Raw genomic sequence first — 22,617 nt, forward strand, 5'->3', positions numbered from 1 at the left:
CTCTTTGAAACACTCATAAGTACTCAGAACTTGATTATTTTATGTTATTTTTACATTATCTACTTTTGACACTTTTCTTCAGGTAACATTTTAAAGGTTGTGTTTCTTTAGAATATATTTAAATTGCTTTAATAAAAGTCCATTTTAACCAATATTTTCATACTCACTATTTGCTAGGCATTGTAGCAAGCACTAGAGAAAAGTCAGGTGGTTTCCTTAGCTTGAAGCAGGGGTGTCAAACTGATATTCACCAGGGGCCACATCAGCCTTGTGGTTGCCTTCAAAGGGCCGAATGTAATTTTAGGGCTGTATAAATGTAACTACTGCTTAACTAGGGGCAAGGAGGTTGGCGCTGCCACCAGGTAGAAACAAGGTGCTGGACCAGATAAAACAAGGTGAAGGGCTGGATTCAGCCCGTGGGCCTTGCATTTGCCACCTGTGGCTGAAAGCTTAGTGCAATATAGGTGATACAAATAGGAGTAGTTGGAAAAAAAAATTCGGCCAAACTGTCGTGAGCCTACAGTTTTCTGTCCAAAGACCTGGGGAAGATTTCCGTTTTGGTGTCCAGCTTGGGACGTGTTACAGCACAGGGATTTACTTCCGGGGCTCAGGATGAGGTTGAAGGTTGCTGCTGAATTGTGAGTAGTGACGAGGCCAGTGCGCAGTCACCGTGCTTGTGTACGCCTCTCTGGCAGCCCGGTCTCTTCTGTGTGTTTCTCACCATGAAAGCCAGCTAGGAGATAGGCCCGTACACAAGTACTCAGACATCTGCCAGTTTAATTTTTCTTTTCAGTGTACTGAAATTTGTGCGAATACATATAGCGCATGCATTTTCTGTATTATTTCTTTTGCAGGTAGTAACCACGGCTACGTGGGTGCCAGTAGCAGAATGTCAAGAAGACCACACTTGTGCTCTGCTGCTACCAGTAGTTTATTAGACATTGATCCTTTCATTTTAATACATTTGCTGGACCTAAAGGACCGGAGCAGTATGGAAAACCTGTGGGGCTTACAGCCTCGCCCGCCTGCTTCACTGTTGCAGCCCACAGGTACAGTATTAACGGTGGCCTCCCCTTTTTTGTGGTTGCCCAAAAGAACTCTTGAATTTTAATCCAAATATATTATCTAAGTGTTGGAATGTAGTATGTTTCTGTAGCAAATTGGTATTTCATTGTTCAATTAATTTTTTGTTATTGTTCAAAGGTGTTTTGTGCAAAAATGTCAGAATGCCTATAAGAAAGTTTTTTTAAATATGATTTTGCCCTGTAAATTGTATACGTAATTGACAGTTTGATCTTATGGAGTATAGGCTTCCTCTTTGTGAATGGACTTAGGGTTTTGCAGGCTTCGTGAGTACAAAAACTTCCAAATGAAACTGTCTAAGTCGAATGTGGAAAAAGATGGTTTACTCATACTTTGGTGTTGAGGAGCCTAAAAACCTGCACCAGTTAGAGGCAGTGTTTTAAGTGCAAGGGTTACTCGTCGAAGAGAAACCGCGTCTGTGTTACTCTAGTACAGCGCACACACATGTATTGGAGGTGGGGTCCCAGTCAGACTTTTTGAAACTCTCAGGCTTAGTCATTTTGAATAGCTGATAAGGATTTGCTTCTAAATCACACGTTTTAAAAACCACTTTTGTTGGAAAGCTTTAAAAAGTATACTGAACATTTTTCTACCTTAAACAATAGGATTATACAAATTAAATCAGTGATTTAGAACAGTGATTTTAATGCTTTTTTTTTTTTTTTATTGTTTAAGTACAGTTGTCTCTTTAAAGCAGTGGGACTCATGTTCCAAACAGAGTGTAAGATAGTGCCTCAGTGTAGAAAACAGAACTAGAGCTCTTCTGGTGGGGGGTGGGCCCAGAGTCTGGGTTGTATAGGCCCCTTCCTTCCTAAAGTAAACTTTCTACAGACTTCAACCAGGTTGTGAAACAATTGCCTTTGTCTGTGCTCCAAGTACATTTCATATTATACTGGTACTTTCGTAGCACTTACCACATTGTGTCTAATTTCACATTTTTTTCCTGAGGCATTTTATTGTAGAATACTTGAAAAACATAGAAAGTTATAAAGAAGAAAATAAAAATCACACATAATTTTTGTGACCAACAAAGAAATACCTTTTTTAAAAAAATACCTGTCACATTGGCAAAGGTTTTGCCTAAATTGTAACCAGTGTTTGCAAAGAACTGGTGGAACAGACAGGTTATGGGTCTGTAGGTAGGTGTGTATGTATATATTGGTTTAACCTTTTTGAAAGAAAATTTTGTAGTAAGTTTAAAATATTTCTATCCTTTAATCATGTAATGTAACTTTTAGGAGTATATTCCAAAGAGAACATCAGAGTTTGAAACTATCCAACAAATAGAGGGTGGGGCAAAAGTGGATTGATAGTTGTTTGTATGGACAATAATTAATAAATAGTAATACAAGAATAAACTCATGTTTTACGTACTCACAACTATAAACCTAATTTTGCCCCACCCTGTACAGTTAGGGCTGAAAAGTTACAATTTCGCCATGCAATAACATATTTTATAGATGGGTAAAGTCATTTTTTTAAAAGATTTTATTTATTTATTTTCAGAGAGAAAGAGGGGAAGGGAGGGAGAAAGAGAGGGAGAGAAACATCAATGTGTGATTGCCTCTCACACGCCCCCAACCAGGGACCCGGCCCATAACACAGACATGTGCCCTGACTAAAAATCAAACCAGCAGCCCCATGGTTCACAAGCCAGCTCTCAGTCCACTGTGCCACATCAGCCAGGGCAAGTCACGTTTTTGAAAACCATGCAGTGTCATTGGAAAAAAAGAATGCAGAACAAAGTAAGATCTTCATTCTCCAAAAAGTTAGTTTTCTATATAAAATTAATGGTATAAATGAGATGGCCTGAGCTGTGAATCTGGGTGATTAAAATGCTGATGTCAAGGAGGTTGGGAGGATGAGGGAAATAGAGAAAGAGCAAGTCTTGGATTTAAATACCTTTGAGTTTGACGTACCAGTGGGATGTCTAAGTAAAGATGCCCAGTAAACAGCTAAAAATTAAGAATTGGAGTACAGTTATTTGCCTAAACTAAGGAAGTGAGATTGCAAAAGACAGAGTTTCAAGAAAATTTTAAACAGAAAAGGGCCCAGGAGATAATCGTGGTGGACATGTGTTTACTGAGTGTGAGGAAGAAGAGCCAGATGAGGGGCCTCTGTACAGGACAAAGCCCAAGAGGAGAGTCATGAAAGCAAGTGAATATGAGCTGCCTGTGAGAGGATATTAGAACCTAACGCTGCAGGAAGATCCAGCTTTCCTTTTATTAAAATGCTCGCTTAGGTTTCAGGTTTCTTTTGGTTCTTTGTGTATTTTTCCTTCTCAATCTGCATGCCTTATATTTCTTTTTCTTGTCTTACTGTATTAGCTGGGGTGATGTTGAAAAGGAGTGGTAAAGGGACATCCTTGCCTTGTTTCTGATAATGGTGGGAGAGCGTCAAGTTTTTTACCATTGAGTAGGTTTTTTATGATGTTGAGAAGGTTCTCTGCTGGTCCTAGTTTTCTAAAAGGGTTTTGTTTTCGTGAGTGGGTATTGTATTTTGTTAGAGTAATGCTGGCCTCACAGATTGAGTTGGGAAGTGTTTTCTCTGCTTCTTTACTTTGAGATTGTGGGGACTTGGTATAATTTCTTTAAATGTTTAGTAGAATTCACTAGTGTACTCATCTGAGCCTCATGCTTTCTGTTTTGGAAGTTACTAATTATTGATTTAATTTCTTTAATGGCGATAGGCCTATTGAGATTGTCTCTTCTTGTGTGAGTTTTGGCAGATTATCTTTCAAGGAATTGGTGTATTATACCTGGATTTGGTGGCATAGAGTTGCTCATAGTAGTCCATTATTATCCTTTTATTCATTTATTCTTCTATACTAAGTGAGCATCTGTTATCTCTCAGACTCATTTTGATTTCAAAAATATCTACCTCTTTTTTCCTTCCTTCGGCAGAAAGTGGATTTTCCTTACTCATACCTCTCATTTTAATATTTGGGTAGGGGGAGAACAAGTTAAAAACAACTTTAGCTACTTTGGGAAGAAAAAAAATTGTTACTTTAGTGGCTGCAGACTCAGTGACAGGGACCTACTCTTTATTTCTTTTTGTTTAAGATTTTATTTATTTATTTATTTTTAGAGAGAGGGGAAGGGACGGAGAAAGAGAGGGAGATTAACATCAATGTGTAGTTGCCTCTCACATGCCCCTACTGGGGACCTGTCCTGCAACCCAGGCATGTGCCCTGACTGGGAATTGAACCGGCCAGCCACCCTTTGGTTTGCAGGCTGGCGCTCAATCCACTGAGCCACAGCACCTAGGGCGGGGACCTATTCTTATCATGTTCTATGGCATTTAATAGGTGCATCTACATTGGATAATACTTCAGTAAATCAACTTTTTTTAAAAAAGATTTTATTCCCCTGGCTGGTGTAGCTCAGTGGATTGAGCGCAGGCCTGCAAACCAAAGCGTTGCCGGTTCAATTCCCAGTCAGGGCACACGCCTGGGTTGCGAGCCAGGTCCTCAGTTGGAGGCACGTGAGAGGCAACCCACGTTGATGTTTCTCTGCCTCTCATTCTCCTTCCTTTCCCCTCTCTCTAAAAATAAATAAAATCTTTAAAAAAATAAAACATATAAAAGATTTTATTTATTTTTAGAAAGAGGGAAGGGTAGGGAAAAAGAGGAGGAGAGAAACGTTGATGCAAGAGAGAAACATCAATTATTTGCCTTTTATATGCACCTCGACCAGGTACCCACAACCCAGGCACGTGCGCTGACCAGGAATCGAACTGGCGGCCTTTTGCTTTGTGGAATGACACCCAAACAACTGAGGCACACTGGTTGGGGCAATAAATCAACTTTTTGAATTTATTTAGAATATTTATATTTTTATATTTTATGTAATAATTTTTGACTATTTGGCTATATTTTAAATTATGAACATAATAAAACCTGTAGAAAATTCGAGAAAAATAGAGAAGTGTAAAGAAGAAAGTACAGTCAGTGGGGCAGCTTCATAAACTTTTAGAGTTAAATATATAATACAGATTTGAGTGATTATAATGTGAGCCATATTCTAATTTTGAAGGTATGAATAAAGTTAAGATATCTGTGGCTATCTTTATTTTCATTAATGTCATTTAATACATACTTTTATTGTTGATACCACTTAAAGCATTGCAGTTTATTTACAGGTCAAATTTGCCTGTTTCACAATGCAAAATGATTTCACGAATGCTAAAGTCTGTGTTAATATGAGTTGTCACTCTCTCTCTCTCTGAAGCCTCATATTCTCGAAAAGATAAAGATCAAAGGAAGCAGCAGGCAATGTGGCGCGTTCCCTCTGACTTAAAGATGCTAAAAAGACTCAAAACTCAAATGGCTGAAGTTCGATGTATGAAAACTGATGTAAAGAATACACTTTCAGAAATAAAAAGCAGCAGCGCTGCCTCTGGAGACATGCAGACAAGTCTTGTGTGTGCCGACCAGGCAGCTCTGGCTGCGTGTGGAACCGAAAACTCTGGCAGGTTACAGGATTTGGGGATGGAGCTCTTGGCAAAGTCATCAGTTGCCAGCTGTTACATACGAAACTGTAAGTGAAAAAGATCCTTTTAGTGTCATTTCTCCTCATGTCATTTGGGAAGCTAGAGGACGGGTTATTTTCATAATAATAATAATAATACTTAAAAATCTCTCTCACAGGAAATTACGACTACAAATATATACAGCCTTGTCTCCCATCTAAAACTGGCTATGTTTCCTCCTGTGTAATAGAGCTAACATTTATCGGTTGCTTATTCTGTACTGGGCAGTAAATAACACAAAATCCTTCACACTCGTGGATCTTGCATTCGTGTATTTATATGGTGGGAATTGGCCATTAAAATGCGTGGACAAGTAAAGATGATTGCAGTTGGGAAAGGGTAAAAAGTGCTGCGAAGGAAACGACAGAAGAGTGGACGGAAGGGAGTGTGCTCCTGTAGTCAGGGTGGGCAGAGAAAGTCTCTGAGGAGGCAGCACTGAACTGAGGCCTGAAGGTTGAGAAGCTGGCAGCCTGCAGAGGCTGTGTGGGAGCAGTGTTGGGGGGAACAGCAGGAAGTGCAGAGCCGCGGATGCAGGATTTGCTCGGCTCGTTGGAAGGCTCAGTGGAAGATCGGTAGGGCTGAACATGGTGAACGAGGCAGAGGGGGAGAGTAACAGGAGGTGAGTCAGAGGGGTAGGCAGGTCTAGTTCAGGTAGGTTTTTTGTAAGACCTCCATAGAGAGTATTGTTTTATTATTTTAGGAGGAAGTCTCTAGAGAATATAAATGGGGGGTATTTATGATCTGATTTACCTTTTACAAAGGTTACTTTGCAAGTTGTGTGGGAAAGGGCTGAGGGTGGGATTGTGAGGCCAGTGAACAGCCTGGAACAGTAGCTTGTGTGACCTCTGGCAGCTTATTCCAGAGTTACTACAGTGGGTAGATGGACTTGCTCAGAGTCTAGCAACCTTTCTTGACCCAGGTTCCCATCTTTCTTAGTTCTCCCAAGGATGGTGTATAACTAATACTATTTTAGATACATAGAGAAAGACCTTAATCCATTGCATGCAGTGGATATTTTAGACCAGAGGGGCTCAATTCTTTCCCACACGCCTAGTAAGAAAGGCTGGGTGGTGTTTTAGGGAAAGAAAAATAACTGAGAATGATGTCTTAGTTTTTGGCCTAGAAAACTTATGACTGGTGGTGTCATTGAGATGCAAATCAAATATGGAAGAAGAAGAAAGTGTTGAGGTTTGGGAGGAGGTAGGGGCAGGAAGTTGTTTTTTAAGCTTGCTAGATTTGAGAGGTCTGCTAGAAAACCTAGTAAAATGTCTTGTAGGCAGGTGAATGGTATGTAAACCTGAAACTTGAGGTCAAAAGCTGGATATCAACACTTGAGAGTCAACTGTTACTTAAAGCCAGGGACCGAATAAAATCAAATATGGAGGGAGTTCAAATGGAGAAGAGAAAGTTTGGCTCTGGGGCACTTAAACATTTAAAGTCCTGTTAATGGATGGGGAGCCCAGCAAAGGATGGAAACAGCAGTCATTAAGGTACTAGAAGGGAAATTATCTCAAATATGTTAAAAAATTCATCTCAGAAAGAAGCGGAGTGGTTATACCATTGGGAATGTAGCAGAAGAGCGAATGAAGTCAGAAGAAACTGGAGCATGATGGCGCAGCTTTACCAAGTTTCACGATGACTCGGGTGGTACCTGGAGGGGGTGTGGAGTCAAGAAAGTTCGTTATCTGTGTGTCTTAATATTCTTAAGCATACATGGTCCCCCCCCCCCATTTTTATCATGGTACAATATGCATAACATAAAATTTACCATTTTAACTATTTTTAAAGGTACAGTTCATTGGCATTTAAGTACATTCTCACTGTTGTACAGCCATCACAGCAGTCTTTCTCCAGAACTTTTTTAACTTTCCAGAGTGAAACCTGCTCATCCCTCCTTTCCTCCAACCCCTAGTAACCACTCCTCTACTTTGTGTTTCTATGTACTTGACTATTCTAGATATCTCATAAGTGGAATCAGACAGTATCTGTCTTTTTGTGTCTGGCTTATTTCACTTAGCATAATGTCCTCAGGGTTCATTTATGTTGTAGCATGTGTCAGATTTCATTGATTGATTGATTGACTGATTGGGGTAGGGAGGGAGAAGAGAGAGACAGAAACATCAATGTGTTGCCTCTTGTGCGCCCCCTACTGGGGACCTGCCCCACAACCCAGGCATGTACCCTAGACCAGGAGAATTCCCTTCCCTTTCATGGCTGAATAATATTAGTGTGTGTGCAGGCACACCACTTTTTGTTTATCCATTCGTCCTTTGATGGACTCTTGGGTTGCCACTTTTCGGCTGTTGAATAATGTAGCTGTGAACATTGGTGTTCATCTCTTCAAGGCCCTGCTTTCATTTTTTTTTGATACATGTATGCTGAAGAGGAATTGCTGGATTAGTAGTTCAATTTTTAGTTATTTCAGGAGCCACCATATTGTTTTCCATAGAGGTTGGACCATTTTGCATTCTCACCACATCTTCCCCAACATGGGAGTGAAGTGATGCACCCTTGTGGTTTCGGTTTACATTTACATACTGATTAATGATGTCAAGTGTCTTTTAATGTGTTTATCAGCCATCTGTGTGTCTTTTTTAGAAAAATGCCTACGAAGTACTTTGCCCATTTTTGAGTTGGGTTGTTTTTTTGTTTTTTTGAGTTTTAAGAGTTCTCTATAAATTCTGGAACAGTATATGATTTGCAGATACTTTCTGCTAATCTGTGGGTTGCCTTTTTACTCTGTTGTTCAGATCCTTTGACTAACAGTTTTGAATTTAAAGGAAGTCCAGTTTATCTGTTTTATTTCTTTGTTGCCTGTACTTTTCATATCCCAAGAAAACATTGCTAAACCCATTGTTAAAGAGCTTTTCCCCTGAGTTTTCTTCTAACATTTTTATAATTTTAGCTTTTGTATTTGTAAATGTCTAGGATCCATTTTGAGTTATTTTTGTTTTATTCCTTTTTAGAGACAGAGGAGGGAGGGAGGAAGAGAGGGAAAGAAACATCTAAGTGAGAGAGAAACATCCATCTGTCGGTTGCCTCTCGCATTTGCCCCTCCTAGGGACCAGGCCTGCAACCCAGGCATGTGCCCTGACCAGGGATTGAACCAGCAGCCCTTCCCTTTGCAGGACGATGCTCATCCAGCTGAGCCACCAGCCATTGTTGAGTTAATTTTGTATGTGACATCAGATAAGGGTCCAACTTCATTCTTGTGTGTGTAGATTTTCAGCTTTCCCAGCACCATGTTGAAAAGCCTTTTCTTTCTTCATTGAATGGTCTGGATACCCTTGTTGAAAATCATTAGACCATATATATGAGGGTTTATTTCTGGGCTCTCATGAGTGTGTTAATTAAAATGAGATCTATTAATGCTTGATGCTGCTGGCAATAATATAGCAGAGATGAATAGGAGGAGGGATAATTGCCAAATACATAAAATTCTTTTAAAGTAAGGATGAGAATTCAGTAGGAAATGAATAAAGGTTATGATTAAGCCATTAACATAAGAAATAGAGATGGACAACAAACATATAAAAAGATATTCAATCTCGTCTAGTCATCAAGGAAATGGCAATTTAAAATCAGTAGAAATAATGCTTTTTGGATTGACTTTTTGCAAATAACTCCCCTTATTATCTCTTGTTTTTGCTTGTTTTCTGCTAAACACAAAGTTTTTAAATAGACAAATCTATTAATAGTATTTGTGGTTTTGAGTTGAATGTTTTTATTTGGAAGGCCTCTTCAACTCTAAGTTTATAAAAACAATTCTGTCCTGTCCTGACGTCACTCAGTGGATTGAGTGCTGGCCTGTGAACCAAAGGGTTGCTGGTTTGATTCCCAGTCAGGGCACATGCCTGGGTTGCAGGCCAGGTACCCAGTAGGGGGCACTTGAGAGGCAATCACGCATTGATGTTTCTCTCCCTCTCTTTCTCCCTTCCCCTCTCTCTAAAAATTAATAAATAAAGACTTTTTTCTTCTGGTAGTGTTTTCTTTTTAAATTTTTTACGTTTAGATGATTCCATAAATAACTTTCATGATGGTGTATGAGGTAAGTCAGTGATTCTCTCCTCCATCTCCCCCCAAAAGAAACATTTTTAGAATAATCCACTTTGTCCAACAGTATAAAAATAAATCTTTTATTATAGAGCAAATTCCCAAATTTGCATGGTTCTGTTTTAAATTTGTCTATTGATGTTGAACCAGATGAAATTGCCACTATGCAGTTGTTTTTGATCTACAGTAACAGCAATTTGATATCGTTCAACCGGATATTTGTTGCATTTTATATCAGACCTACACCTTTTTTTTTTTTAACTACTATAGTTTTATAGTTTGTAATACTGTGGTATGTTTGCCTTCATTTTGTTTTTGTTTTCACAATGTCCTTGATGGTTCTTATACATTAACTCTTCCAGAAAAAAGTTTTGACTGGAATTGCATTACATTTAATTATATTTAATTTGGGGAATTGACATCTTCTCAGTAACAAACTATTCATATCTAGGAATGTGGCACTTTTCTCTATTCAGGTCATCTGTTATGTATATACAGGGAGGGACAATGGTAGGTTTACAGCTGTTTGTATGGAACATAACAATAATAAATAAAAACACAAGAATAAACTGTGTTGTGTACTCACAACTATAAACCTACTTTTGCCTCACGCTGTATACTTACACAGAGTTTTAGTTTTCTTTGTATAAATTTTGTATATGTCTTAGTATATTTATTTCTAGATATGTTATAATTTAGGTTGTATTTGTAAATAGCATTTCTTTTTCTCCCTCATAGTATTTTCTAATTTTTTGTTACTGAATAGGAAGACTATTGTTTTTTTTTTATGCTTGTCTTGTATTTTGCCCACTGAATGAAAAATTTTTTTTAAGATTTTGTTTATTTTTAGACAGAGGGGAAGGGAGGAAGAAAGAGAGGGAGAGAAACATCAGTGTGTGGTTGCCTCTCGAGCGCCCCCTACTGGGGATCTGGCCACAACCCAGGCATGTGCCCTGGATGGGAATAGAACCAGTGACCCTTTGATTCACGGGCCAGCGCTCAATCCACTGAGCCACACCAGCCAAAGCTGAATGAAATTTTTTAATTCTGAGTTTCTCAGTCAGTTATCTTAATTGTTTAAGTAGGCAATCATACATCATCACCAAATAATCAGTTTGTTCATTCCTTTCGGGACTTTACTATTGCATTGTCTTAAGGTAGGATCTCAGAACAATGTTAATGAATAGCAATAATATAATTTTTGTAATGTTTTCAACCCTGTTAAGGAATTCCTCCCCCCCCAAGTTCAAAATGCGCTATATGTTTTAATTGGTAGTTTTTAATCAAGTTAAAAGATACATCTTTCTATTCTTTTTTTTTTTTTTTTTTTTTTTTTTTTTTAATATATTTATTGATTATGCTATTACAGTTGTCCCATTTCCCCCCCCACTCCACTCCATCCTGCCCACCCCCCTCCCTCCCACATTCCCCCCCCATAGTTCATGTCCATGGGTCATATTTATAAGTTCTTTGGCTTCTACATTTCCTACACTATTTTTACCCTCCCCCTGTCTATTTTCCACCTATCATCTATGCTACTTATTCTCTGTACCTTTACCCCCCTCTCCCCCTCCCACTCCCTTATTGACAACCCTCATGTTCTAGTTGTTTGCCTAGTTTGCTCTCGTTTTTGTTTTATGTGTGGTCGTTAATAACTGTGAGTTTGGTGTCATTTTTACTGTTCCTATTTTTGATCTTTTTCTTAGGTAACTCCCTTTAACATTTCATATAATAAGGGCTTGGTGATGATGAGCCTCTTCAACTTGACCTTATCTGAGAAGCACTTTATCCTCCCTTCCATTCTAAATGATAGCTTTGCTGGATATAGTAATCTTGGACGTAGGTCCTTGCGTTTAATCTTGGGTAATGTAATTATGATGTGTCTTGTTGTGTTCCTCCTTGGGTCCAGCTTCTTTGGGACTCTCTGAGCTTCCTGGACTTCCCGGAAGTCTATTTCCTTTGCCAGATCGGGGAAGTTCTCCATTATTTGTTCAAATAAGTTTTCAATTTTTTGTTCTTCCTCTTCTCCTTCTGGCACCCCTATAATTTGGATGTTGGAACGTTTCAAGGTGTCCTGGAGGTTCCTAAGCCTCTCCTCATTTTTCCAAGTTCTTGTTTCTTCATTCTTTTCTGGTTGGATGTTCCTTTCTTCCTTCTGGTCCATACCATTGATTTGAGTCCCAGTTTCCTTCTCATCACTATTGGTTCCCTGTACATTTTCCTTTGTTTCTCTTAGCATAGGCTTCATTTTTTCATCTGTTTTTCGAATAGATTCAACCAAGTCTGTGAGCATATTGATAACCAGTGCTTTGAACTGTGCATCCGATAGGTTGGCTATCTCTTCGTCGCTTAGTTGTATTTTTTCTGGAGCTTTGAAGTGTTCTGTCATTTGGGCCATTTTTTTTGTTTGTTTGTCTTGGCGCGTCTGTTACTTTAAGGGGCGGAGCCTTAGGTGTTCACCGGGGCGGGGTAATGCTGGTCGCTGCGCTGTGATGCTGTACGTGGGGGTGGGGCCGAGAGGGAGCAATGGCGCCCGCTTCACTCTCCTCCGGATTTCAGTCCTCTGGTGCTGGTTCCCGAGTAAGTGGGCCTGTGCACACTCTAGGCCCCTGTGGGTCTCTCCAACATCCTCTCCTGTGAGGCTGGGAGTCTCTCCTGCCGCCCCAACCCCCAGGGGCGCTTTCAATCAGAGGTTTGAGGCTTTATTTCCCCGAGCTGGAGCCCTGGGTTGCGCAGTGGTCTGCTTCTCTGCCCGCCGTTCGTCCGGTTTATCTGTGGGCGAATGTGGTGCCGCAATGTGCTATCCGCCACTCTGCCTGCCCCACTCTCCGCCACTCTGAGTCCGGCCCTCTGGGTTTATCTGTGCAAATGTGGGACCGCAGGGTCTGCTAGTGCTCGGACTGCCTGCGCCATTTGTCCCACACTCCGCCAGTCTCAGTCCCGCCACAGCCACGCGAGTCCTCTCCACCCCAGTGCCGTCTCCGCCCCTCCTACCAGTCTGGATGAATGATTATTTTCTGTTTCCTTGGTGTTGGTCCCCCTTGCTGTTCGATTCTCTGTCAGTTCTGGTTGTGCGAGGAGGCGCAGTGTGTCTACCTACGCCGCCATCTTGGTTCTCCCATCTTTCTATTCTTAACTACAGTATAAATAGTTTACTCTCTGTCCAGTACCATTCTAACTATTCTGAGATATGTGTATTAACTCACTTAATCCCAATGACAACTCTATGAGACAAGTTGTTTTTATCCCCAAGTTACAGATAAAGAAACTGAGGCACAGGACATTAACATTCCCAGAGTTTCACAGTGGAAATGTGGCAGAGTAAAAAACTCGAACTTCAGAGCCTATGACTTTCACCATTGCACTAAACTACATCTTTTTCTACTTAATAAGAGTTCTTTGGGTTTTGGGGGCACCTGTCGAGGCTATTACTACATTATTTTGTCCTATTACTTTGTTACCATAAAGAATTACATTTTTTATCTAATGTTAACCATTGTTGAAATACTGAAACGAATTCTATTTGGTTTGGTTTGTAATTTTAAAAAATATATACTGCTGTATTTATTTTGCTGATATTCTACCTAGGATCCTTCACTATGTAGCCATAAGTAAAATTGAGTTACAGTTTTGTTACACTGTTTCTAACCAATTTGAGTTCCAGTATTATGCCAGCCTCAGAATATCTATGCCGTGAAATTATTTAACATTACCTGCTCTTTAAAAGTTTAATGAAACTCATTTGTAAAACCATCTAGTAGTTCTTTCAGGGGTAGAACTTTAAGAACTTTACCAGCCTTTTCAATTTCTTTGTGCCTATAGGTCTTGTTTTGCTTCTTAAGTCAGTTTCCATAATTTTTCTAGAGAATTAGTTATTTTATTGGATGTTTAAATTTATTGATATAAAGCTACTTATTTTGTTTGCTTAAATTTAAAAAACTTCCTCAGAATATGGGGTGTTAACTTTTTCACTTATTCCTTTGCTTTTTAGTGTTTTCTATTTTTTCTCTTGATTTGACCTACCAGAGGCTTGTCCATTTTGTTCATCTCTTCAAAGAGATTTATTTTGCCTGCTTTCTCTCCTTTTACTATGTTAATATCTGCCTTTGTTTCTGTTAATGCATCTCTTTTGTTTTTCTTTTTTCCTTAATAATTTATATATACTTTGCAGTAGAGAAATTAGTCATAATTTTTTTTCTCATAGCATCTTTTTTCCCTTTTTTTTTTCCAAGTGTGCAGTTCAGTATATTTACAAAGTTGTGTGACCGTTACCATTATCTGAGTCCTGGACATGTTCATCACTCCTTCCCCCAACACCGCGCCCATGGGAAGTTGCCCCCCACCTTCCCCTTCCCCTGCTCCTACCCCTTGGTAACCACTAATTCATTTTGTCGGTATGAATTTGTTTTTTCATATAAATGGAATCATACAGTTGAAGTTTTTTGTGTCTGGCTTCTTGCACTTAGGATAACAATTTCAAGGGTCATTCATGGTAGTTCCTTTTTGTGGTTGAATGATACTTTATTGTACTTGTTTAATCAGTTGATGGACATTATGAATTTTTTTTCTACTTCTTGGCTATTTCGAATAATGCTGCTATTGGACAGTCATGTACAGGTGTTTGAGTGGACATGATGTTTTTACTAATCTTGAATACATGCTCAGGCGTGGAATTGCTGGGCTCTAAGGAGCTGTGTGTAACGTTTTCAGGTGCTGTCATACTGTCCAAAGCTGCACCGTTTTACAGTCCTGTCGGCAGCATGAGTGTTTCGGTGTCTCCGTATCCTTGACAACACCTGTTGTTGTCCTTTTCCTTCTTTGCTCATTGAAGTGCCTTGGTTGGCCTCCTTATCAAAAAACAATTGACCATAAATGCAAGGGTTTATTTCTGGCCTCTCAGTTCTGTTCCTTCAAGCTGCATTTCTGTCTCTGCACCAGTACAAGACAGTCTTGATTATTGTAATTTTACAGCAAGTTTTGAACTCAGAAATGTGAGTCTTCCATTCAAGATGGTTTTGGGTAATTCTGGATTTTTTGTATTTTCATGTGAATTTTAGTATCAGTTTGCCAATTTCAGCTGTTAAGAAAAAGAAGTTTTATAGGGATTGTGTTGAATCCGTAGATCAAGTTTGGGGGTACTGCCACATTAACATACTCAGTCTTCCAGTCAGTGAACAAACACAGTGTTTTCCTGTCCTTATTTTCTTTCAACAATGTGTGGTAGTTTTCAGTATACGTGTCCTACATCTCTTTGTTTAATTTTTTTTCCTGTGTTTTCTATTTAATGCTGTTGTAAATGGAACTGTTTTTTACGTATCATTCTCAGATTATTCTTTGCTGCTGTATAAAAAAACTGGTCATTGGTCTTGTATCCTTCTGCCTTGCCGAACCTGTTTATTATCTTTCAGTGTGTCTATTCTGCTTTTTAAAATTCTGTTTCAATTCTTTCTCTTCCTTGAGTCTGTGCATGTTAACCATTTAGTATCAGTTTTTTGTAATTAAAACATTTTAAGGCCATGCATTTTTTCTGATTATTGATTTAGCCACAAACATCTTGAGGTATTATCATTGTGGTTCATTTCTAAGTCAGCATTGATTTTCTTCTCATTCCAATAATATTTCCCAGTGTCCAAGTGTTTAGGAGTTACATATTTTTGTTGTTAACGCTGAGTTTAATAGCATGGAGGTTGGAGTTTATGTCTGGTATGACTTATTTTATTTTTTTAGTTTTGTAAGTTAAGACTGCCTCACAAGCAGCAAAGCAGGCATGCTTTTGGAGTAAAGCCCCAAATAAACTGTTAGGATGAAGCATCCTCTGTTTTGTTTCATATTTTTGACAAGTAGATAGAATACGTTCCAGGCGTGGTAAGATTAAACCTTGCTCTGACTGCTTAGGTAGTAAGGTTTGTGCTGTTCATCATATTCACAAATGTTTTTAAATGTCTTTGCAGCCACCAGTAAGAAGAGTAATCTACCCAAGCTGGCTCGGTCCAGTATAGCCGGTAGTCTATCACTTCGAAGAGCAGTAGACTCTGGGGAAAACAACCTGTCAAAGGGAGACTGTCAGCCTCTGTCTGAAGGTACATTTGGAGAGTCCAGAATAGAATTTCCATGGATGAATGTCTGTTATTTGAATTTGATCTTGTCATGTAGCTTTATACCTTTAAAAGTACCAAAAATGCTGAAATTTGTTTCAGAAGTTTCTTAATCTCACAACAGAATAGACCCATCAGAAGAGATTGTATATTCAGAACACCTTAATTTTAAATAATTGGCATCAAAAATAGTGCGATCTATTTTTTTAAATTATTTTTTAGTTTTCCGGCAGTTGAAAAATGTATATATAGCAAGATCTTCTAAGGTGGAAACTGGAGAGAGAACTTTGTTTTCCTACTTTCTGACTATCCCCTCCTTTTTCTGGAGGTTCCCCGGGAAGCTCTCAGGCCGGGAGCAGGCACAGCTCTCCCCGAGCCTTGGCGCACGGCAGTGTCAGCGAAGTCCCGCCCAAGCCCGAAGACCGCCAGTGTCAGGCCTTGGGTTCGGATGCTGTCGTGGTCGCGGTCATCAATGGCTTACCTGCCATGGAGAAAAGGAGGAAAATGGTCCCCTTGGGGTAAATTCAGTTCTTTTGTTTGTGTAATGGAATAATAGCTTCATAATGAACAAAAATAATTTCCACTGTGTTAAGTTTTTAGCAGACAGGAAGTTCATTTGTTGTATTAAAGTGTAACTTTAAAAGTATCAGAAATTTCCCTGTTTTTCTTAATGGGATGAGATAGTACTAGAAGTTTAGTTTAAATGTGTTAGAGCTAATTTTCACTGAAATTAAGATAATAATGGCGTGAAACCTTGTGTGAACTCTGCCGTGTGCTGTTTGTGTGTGGGGGCTTTGTTCCCGCCCATTTGTGCCGCAGTTTCCAAAGACACACGTGCTGGGCCGTGTTGTATCTCATAGATCTTTTACACATACTTCGTGTGGAACAGAGCACTTCCGGCAGTTTTATTTCAACACTCCCTTTATCTCACCTTTATTCTCTCCCCTGATAAAAGTGTTCTCAAAGCAAAGCTCGTGGTTGGATTTCCCAAAAGCACGTGTGTGGCAGTCAACACCTTCGTCTTCCACGTAGGAACACAGACCTGTTGTTCAGACTTCCAAGCCCTCGGGGTGAGCGGGGCTGTGGGAGGCGATGTCTCCTAACGTGCTGGGCGAGCCTCAGTCGCCAGCTGCCACTTTTCGTGGATACTCGCTTCATTTCTAAACGTAAACCATGGAGTGGTTCTACCTAGAGGCTTTGAAGTGAACTTCGAATTAAATTTAGACAAAGACTTAGATCTTTTAAGCGTACTTAATTTTATACAATTTTAAGATCTGGATAATGACCAGATCTGAAAGGATAGCTGGTGGGTTAGTTTTCTGTTTTAGTTCGAGTCTTAGCAGTGGAAAGGTGGCACAGTCCTTGGAGATTTTCTTGTCCGCTCTGTTTTCTAGCCTGATGTTATACTGGCTTTTATACTTTATTTTTCATGGAGATACTTGTACCTGCTTTTAGTCGTAAAGATTAAATGTCTATGGACGTAGACTTCTTTCTGGACGGTGAAACCCTTCACAACGTCTGCAGCTCCTCGCTCTACCCCTCATTTTCCAGTAACTGTGTCATCACCCCGATTCACGTAGTGTCTTCCAGCGTAGGTTACTTTGTCATTGCCTGATGTACAGTAAAATAGTGTAAGCACAATTTTTAAATACTAATTAGTTCTTCAAAAATGTAAGTAAAAGAAAGAATATTAAGTGAAAATTTTCCCCTTGTTTTCTTCCATCTGCTTAGTTTTCTAACCCACTGCCCACACACATTCCTGTTGTTCTTAATTTTTTGTATGTGATGTGTCTTCTCAGTTTTTATGCATATTTAAGCAACTGTAAGTATATAGCCTTTTTAATACAAAAGATGCACCTCGTTTTCTTAATAATATATCTCAAAAGTCTTTCCATATTAGTGGGAACATACTGTAGTATTTAGGTCTTCTATTTTTTAATTGGAATTTTTGTTGAGATACTTGTAGATTCACATACAGTTAAAAGAAAAAATGCGTAGCCCTGACTGGTGTGGCTCAGTGGATTGGGCGTCGTCCTGCAAACTGGGCGGTCACTGGTTCCATTTCCAGTCGGGGCACACGCCTGGGTTGCCAGCCAGGTCCCGGATTGGGGGTGTGCGAGAGGCAGTGGATCAGTGTTTCGCTCCCTCTCTTTCTCCGTCCCTTCCCCTCTCTCTAAAAATCAGGAAAGGGAGGGAGAGAGGGAATGAGGAAGGAAGGAAGGGAGGGAAAGGAAAAGAGAAGAGAAGGAAGGGAAGGGGAGAGAGGGAGGGAAAGAAGAGAGAAGAGAAGACATTCTTTGTTCCTTACCCAGTTTCTCCTGATCATAACATTTTGCAAAACTAATACAGTATCACAGCCAGGATGTTGGCATTGGCACACAGTCCTCCATTTTATAGCTTTCACTGTGAGTCCTCCAGTGAATTTTTAAAAAATAAACCTGAAATTTAGTATTAGACATCAGTGCCCTGTACCACACTCAGTCTGATGCTCAGTTTCAGGAGACGAAAATATAGACACAAGTATCAATGACTAGTTACACAAAAATAACAAGTCGTTTTCTTTTTCTTTGAGGGCTAATGTAAAAGGAGGTTGTTTGGAAGGAATGCAAATAACTGACTTGGAAAATAATTCTGAAACTGGGGAACTGCAGCCTATACTGCCTGAAGGAGCTTCAGCTGCCCCTGAGGAAGGTGAGAAATGGTAAATCATAATTAGGTGGGAGGTGGGAATAATCTTTTCTCGGGGTTGGTGGTGGGGATTTCTTGGTTTAGTAAAATGGAGCATTCCATGATGTCCTTGATCTGAACGCAGCACTCAGTGTAGCTCTGAGAGTGATTGACCAGGTCGTTAGGCACGGAGGACGGCCAAGTGCGAGATTGACTGCATAAAAAAACGTGTCTTACTAGAAGGGACCTTTATAGGAGGGGAGGGGAGAATCTGCAGATAGTTCATCTGCTCATTCACCAAATATGCCACCAACATGACAGGCGTTGAATTTTTGCTGGATTAGGCGAAGAGGAAATTAGATATGTTCACGATCTTATGGGGAAGACATGCCCCAAAACAACTAATTGGAGTATTAGGTGTTGAGTACCTCATCTTTTAAAGTCAGTCTTGATTAGTGTTTGCAGACTGCTTTGCCCTTAGAGAAGTATCCCGTACTTTACCATTGAAAATCCCTTTATGGGAACCCAGCTTCAACTCTGCTCATTCATGCTCAGTTACATTTCTAGTGCTCTGCATGTTCTTTCAGGTTCCTTATTCTTTATCTAAAAGCATAGAGGAATTTTGTAATTTTGAAGGTGTTTGAAACAGGGCTAATGTGTCTTGCCCTTGCTGTGTCCTTTTTAGGTTAGCAAAATAGCACGACAGCTTTATTAGTGATACTCAACATTGAAATTTTTTTTTTTATTTCTGAGTGAAACTGCCACCTTCTACCTCTGCACGGACTTGAATTGCAGTGACTGAGGAGTTGTAGCTCGAGGCACCCGTGCAGGTGCCGGCACCCTGGCTGCGCCTGCGAGACGGCGTGCGGGCCGTGGTATCGTCAGGCTTTTCAGTGAAGAACACTAAACATTTCGGTCCCCCTCTTAGTTTGGTGCTCCTGTGGTAGCATTATTCATGTCGTAAGCAGCATTATTTCAGTAGAAGAGATAAAATGGAAAGGACTTTTAAACTGAAGTGTTGATTGTTAAAACGTTAAGAATAAAATATTGTGATTGTTCTTTATAGAAAGACCTGTGGGGATTCGTTTCCATGTGTTTAAATATATGGATCATAAATTGTAGTGGCTTAAATTTCTGTAGCATGTGCTGGAATTACAGGCTCCTTTTATTCACGCAGCCTTTGTGAACAGCGCTTCTAATTTGCCAGCACTGCTGTGGTGCAGGTGGTGAAGTAATTTCTGAACCCACTCTGCAGTTCAGGGTTTCTCTGCCTCGGCACTATTGACATTTGGACCAGGTGATTCTTTGCTGTAGGAGGCTGTCCTGTGCATTGTAGGGTGTTTAGCTGTGTCCTTGACATTTAACCACAAGGTTCCAGTAGTGCCTCCTCCAAGCTGCAATAACCAGGAAGGTTCAGACACTGCCAGGTGTCTCCATGGAGGCGTGAGAGCCACTCACTGGTCCAGTTGACTGACCCTCAACCAGGAGTGACACTGCTTAAGAATTACTTGCCAGAGTGGGTCACAGTTATAAACGGGAGCAAGTTGTAGCTCTCAGGTATACTCTATACACTGTGTGTTGGTGGTGGTGGGAGGGAGGCAGGGAGAGCAATAGAAACCGCTGGTCAGGTGTCAGACAGACTGGTTGATAGCCCGTTACAATGTAGAATGATGAGGGCTGTGAGAGGGTATATGGGGAACTCAAAGAACAAGTATGTAATAATGAAAATAATAATATTTACTAAGTGGCATTAGTTAGTAACACATTTTCTCCTGTGTAAGAAGTGTTGTGATACAAAACACCTAAAACTCGGTAAGAAAAGCTGTAAACACGCACAGCAGCAGGGCCACAGGAGTACACCCTTGCAGATTTGTTGGTTCACCACTGGAGTCAGTGAGCAGGAGCCTGACTGGCTGATGAGGCTGGAAGAAAGGGGCACGGGGGACCAAAGGAGCCCTCGTGCCCTCTGGAATCTGCTTTGTTTGTGACAGGAGGGTGGGGCCTTCCTCACTGCTGTGGGTGTTACTCTTACCAACAGCAGGAGCCAGTGCTCAAGAACCTTTCTCTTCCACGCCGGTGAGCCTGGCGGGAAGTTGAGTGGGTTTCTCTTGTGTCCATGCTCAGGGAAAGCAAGGCTCTTTATTTGAGCAGAATACCTAAGAGAAAATTTTTTGTCAGATCGCTGTGGGTTGGTGTGTCTCTCTCTCTTCCTCCACCACTCCTTCCTCCCTTTCTCTCTTTCTCAAGCTGTCTGAAGAAACTTGAAGGCATTGTTTGTATTACTGGGTGGGAATTCAGGACTACTAAAGTGGTTTCTTAAATGTCTTGAGTGTCAGTAAAATGTGACTTTTCTTAGACATGACAGGCATCAACCAGCCTTTCCCTTTCTAACCGGGACCACAGGGACACGCTGGTATTAATATTCTGTTCAGTGGCCTGATGCTGAAAAGCTTGCCACTCCCTCCACCCCCACCCAGTTGGCACCCTACAGGATGCCTGTAGGTTGACCAGTTTTTTTCTTGGTGTGTCTAAAACTGGAGATGATGCTTTGACTAAGTTTCTACTTAAGTAGCACTGATCCCTTTCAGTTGAGACATGGGCACCAAAACACCCACCCAGGGAGGCGCGGCAGCGCTCCTGCTACAAACCTTACTGCAGCCCATCTAAGGGGAACGCTGAGTGATGCTCCGGCATTGCCGATTCCTTTTGGAATACTGATTCAGAGTTCTTAACATGTTACAAAATCTCAAATCAGCCAGCTTAAACAATGTGGAAGGTTTCGCTCTCTTGTATTAATAGGAAGTCTCACACGGCCGTGTGGAACAATATTGGGGCTCTCCTGGAAAGGAGGGAGGGAGGTAAGGCGTTAGCCTCTGCTATACCAAGTGGTTGATGTATTTTCCAGGCTTCAGAAAGTTAAGCACCTTTAAATAGGGGAGTTATAACTCAGAAGTTAGCTTTGCACAGTACTGAGCGTAAAGCCAGTGCTTAAAGAATGTGGTAGGTGATCGATATAGAAATACGCTATTTAAAATTTTACTCTAAGATGTTCCTTCCACATTGGCATCTCTGAAGCATCTTCAGTTTAATGGTACCTTACAGTTACTACCAGTGACAGGCAGTTATGTGAAAACCTGTTGACACCTTAAGGTGAGATCAAGAAAGGTCCAGTATTCAAATTTCTTATGGTAGGCGAAATATCACTGGTTTGCTTTAACCGTTACTTAATGCAGTGGGCAGACATGGCCGAGTACGGGGCGAGGCACAACAGGTAGCTTAAGGCTGGTTGCTTGATGGCAGCCGGTCTCATTCCAAACAAATGCAGGTGTTCGAGCTTTTGCTGTGTTTGCTCACTCTCAGTTACTGATGGCAACGGGTTGTACAGGACCTGTTGACCTAGTAGCTCAATCGTTAAGCTAAAGGTCAAGAGACTGATTTTAATTTGTCTTTCCTACTACATTCACAAAGCTAGGGCACTTCCAGATCTCAGGGCTTGCTAAAAGACCAGTAGTGTTTTCTTCCCAGCATTTCCTGAATCCTGAAACAAATGAGTCAAATCAAAAAAGTGGACGTTACTCTTAACTCTCCTGTTAGGGTTAATCTTAACAGTCAACACAGAAACATGAGTGGTTTGAAGGAGTTCTATCGTGCAGTTGAAAGTAGAAACTGGGAATGCAGATACTTGAAGCCAAAGGTTAGGACCAACAGGAGCGCCTTGGGAAGAAGCAATTATAATCAAATCAGCCCTGGTTACAGCTGTCACTTCATAAGTATGCTTGCAGCCCTGTCTGCTGCTATATAAGTATAATGCTAATGAGTTTATACTGCGCTTTGTAGGACTCCCGGGAGTGGTGTTACAAGCAATAGGACTTTGGGAAGCAAAGTAATTTCTTAAATTGGCATTTTTGACCTATGATTCTATGCAGTACGATAAAAATTGCTGAAAGTTCTAAATGCTACAGTATTTGAATACTACCCGGTAATGTTCATAGCATTTTCCAGCATTAGGCTGTAGTTCTTAGAAATACTACAATACAAATTAAACAGTTTTCTAAAAGATACATGATTAACAAAGGGTTTGTAAAATGTGTATATTTTTAAGATTTTGTTTATTTTTAGAAAAAGGGGAAGGGAGGGAGAAAGGGGGGCTGGGAAACATCAGTGTGTGGTTGCCTCTTGAGCACCCCCT

At 40.4% G+C, this 22,617-nt stretch overlaps 1 protein-coding gene across 1 annotated transcript in view; it reads left to right on the forward strand.

Moving 5' to 3' along the window:
• The window catches only part of TRIM37 (tripartite motif containing 37), an 87,716-nt gene that overhangs the window by 57,739 nt on the left and 7,360 nt on the right, over positions 1–22,617 (forward strand). Inside the window, exons 18-22 of the mRNA XM_024573289.3 lie at positions 855–1,049; positions 5,313–5,621; positions 15,618–15,746; positions 16,090–16,279; positions 18,334–18,452. Of these exons, the coding sequence (XP_024429057.2) occupies positions 855–1,049; positions 5,313–5,621; positions 15,618–15,746; positions 16,090–16,279; positions 18,334–18,452 (942 nt within the window). The remainder of the gene's footprint in view (positions 1–854; positions 1,050–5,312; positions 5,622–15,617; positions 15,747–16,089; positions 16,280–18,333; positions 18,453–22,617) is intronic.

The sequence above is a fragment of the Desmodus rotundus genome, chromosome 9, assembly GCF_022682495.2.
Source record: "Desmodus rotundus isolate HL8 chromosome 9, HLdesRot8A.1, whole genome shotgun sequence".
NCBI classification, from domain to species: domain Eukaryota; kingdom Metazoa; phylum Chordata; class Mammalia; order Chiroptera; family Phyllostomidae; genus Desmodus; species Desmodus rotundus.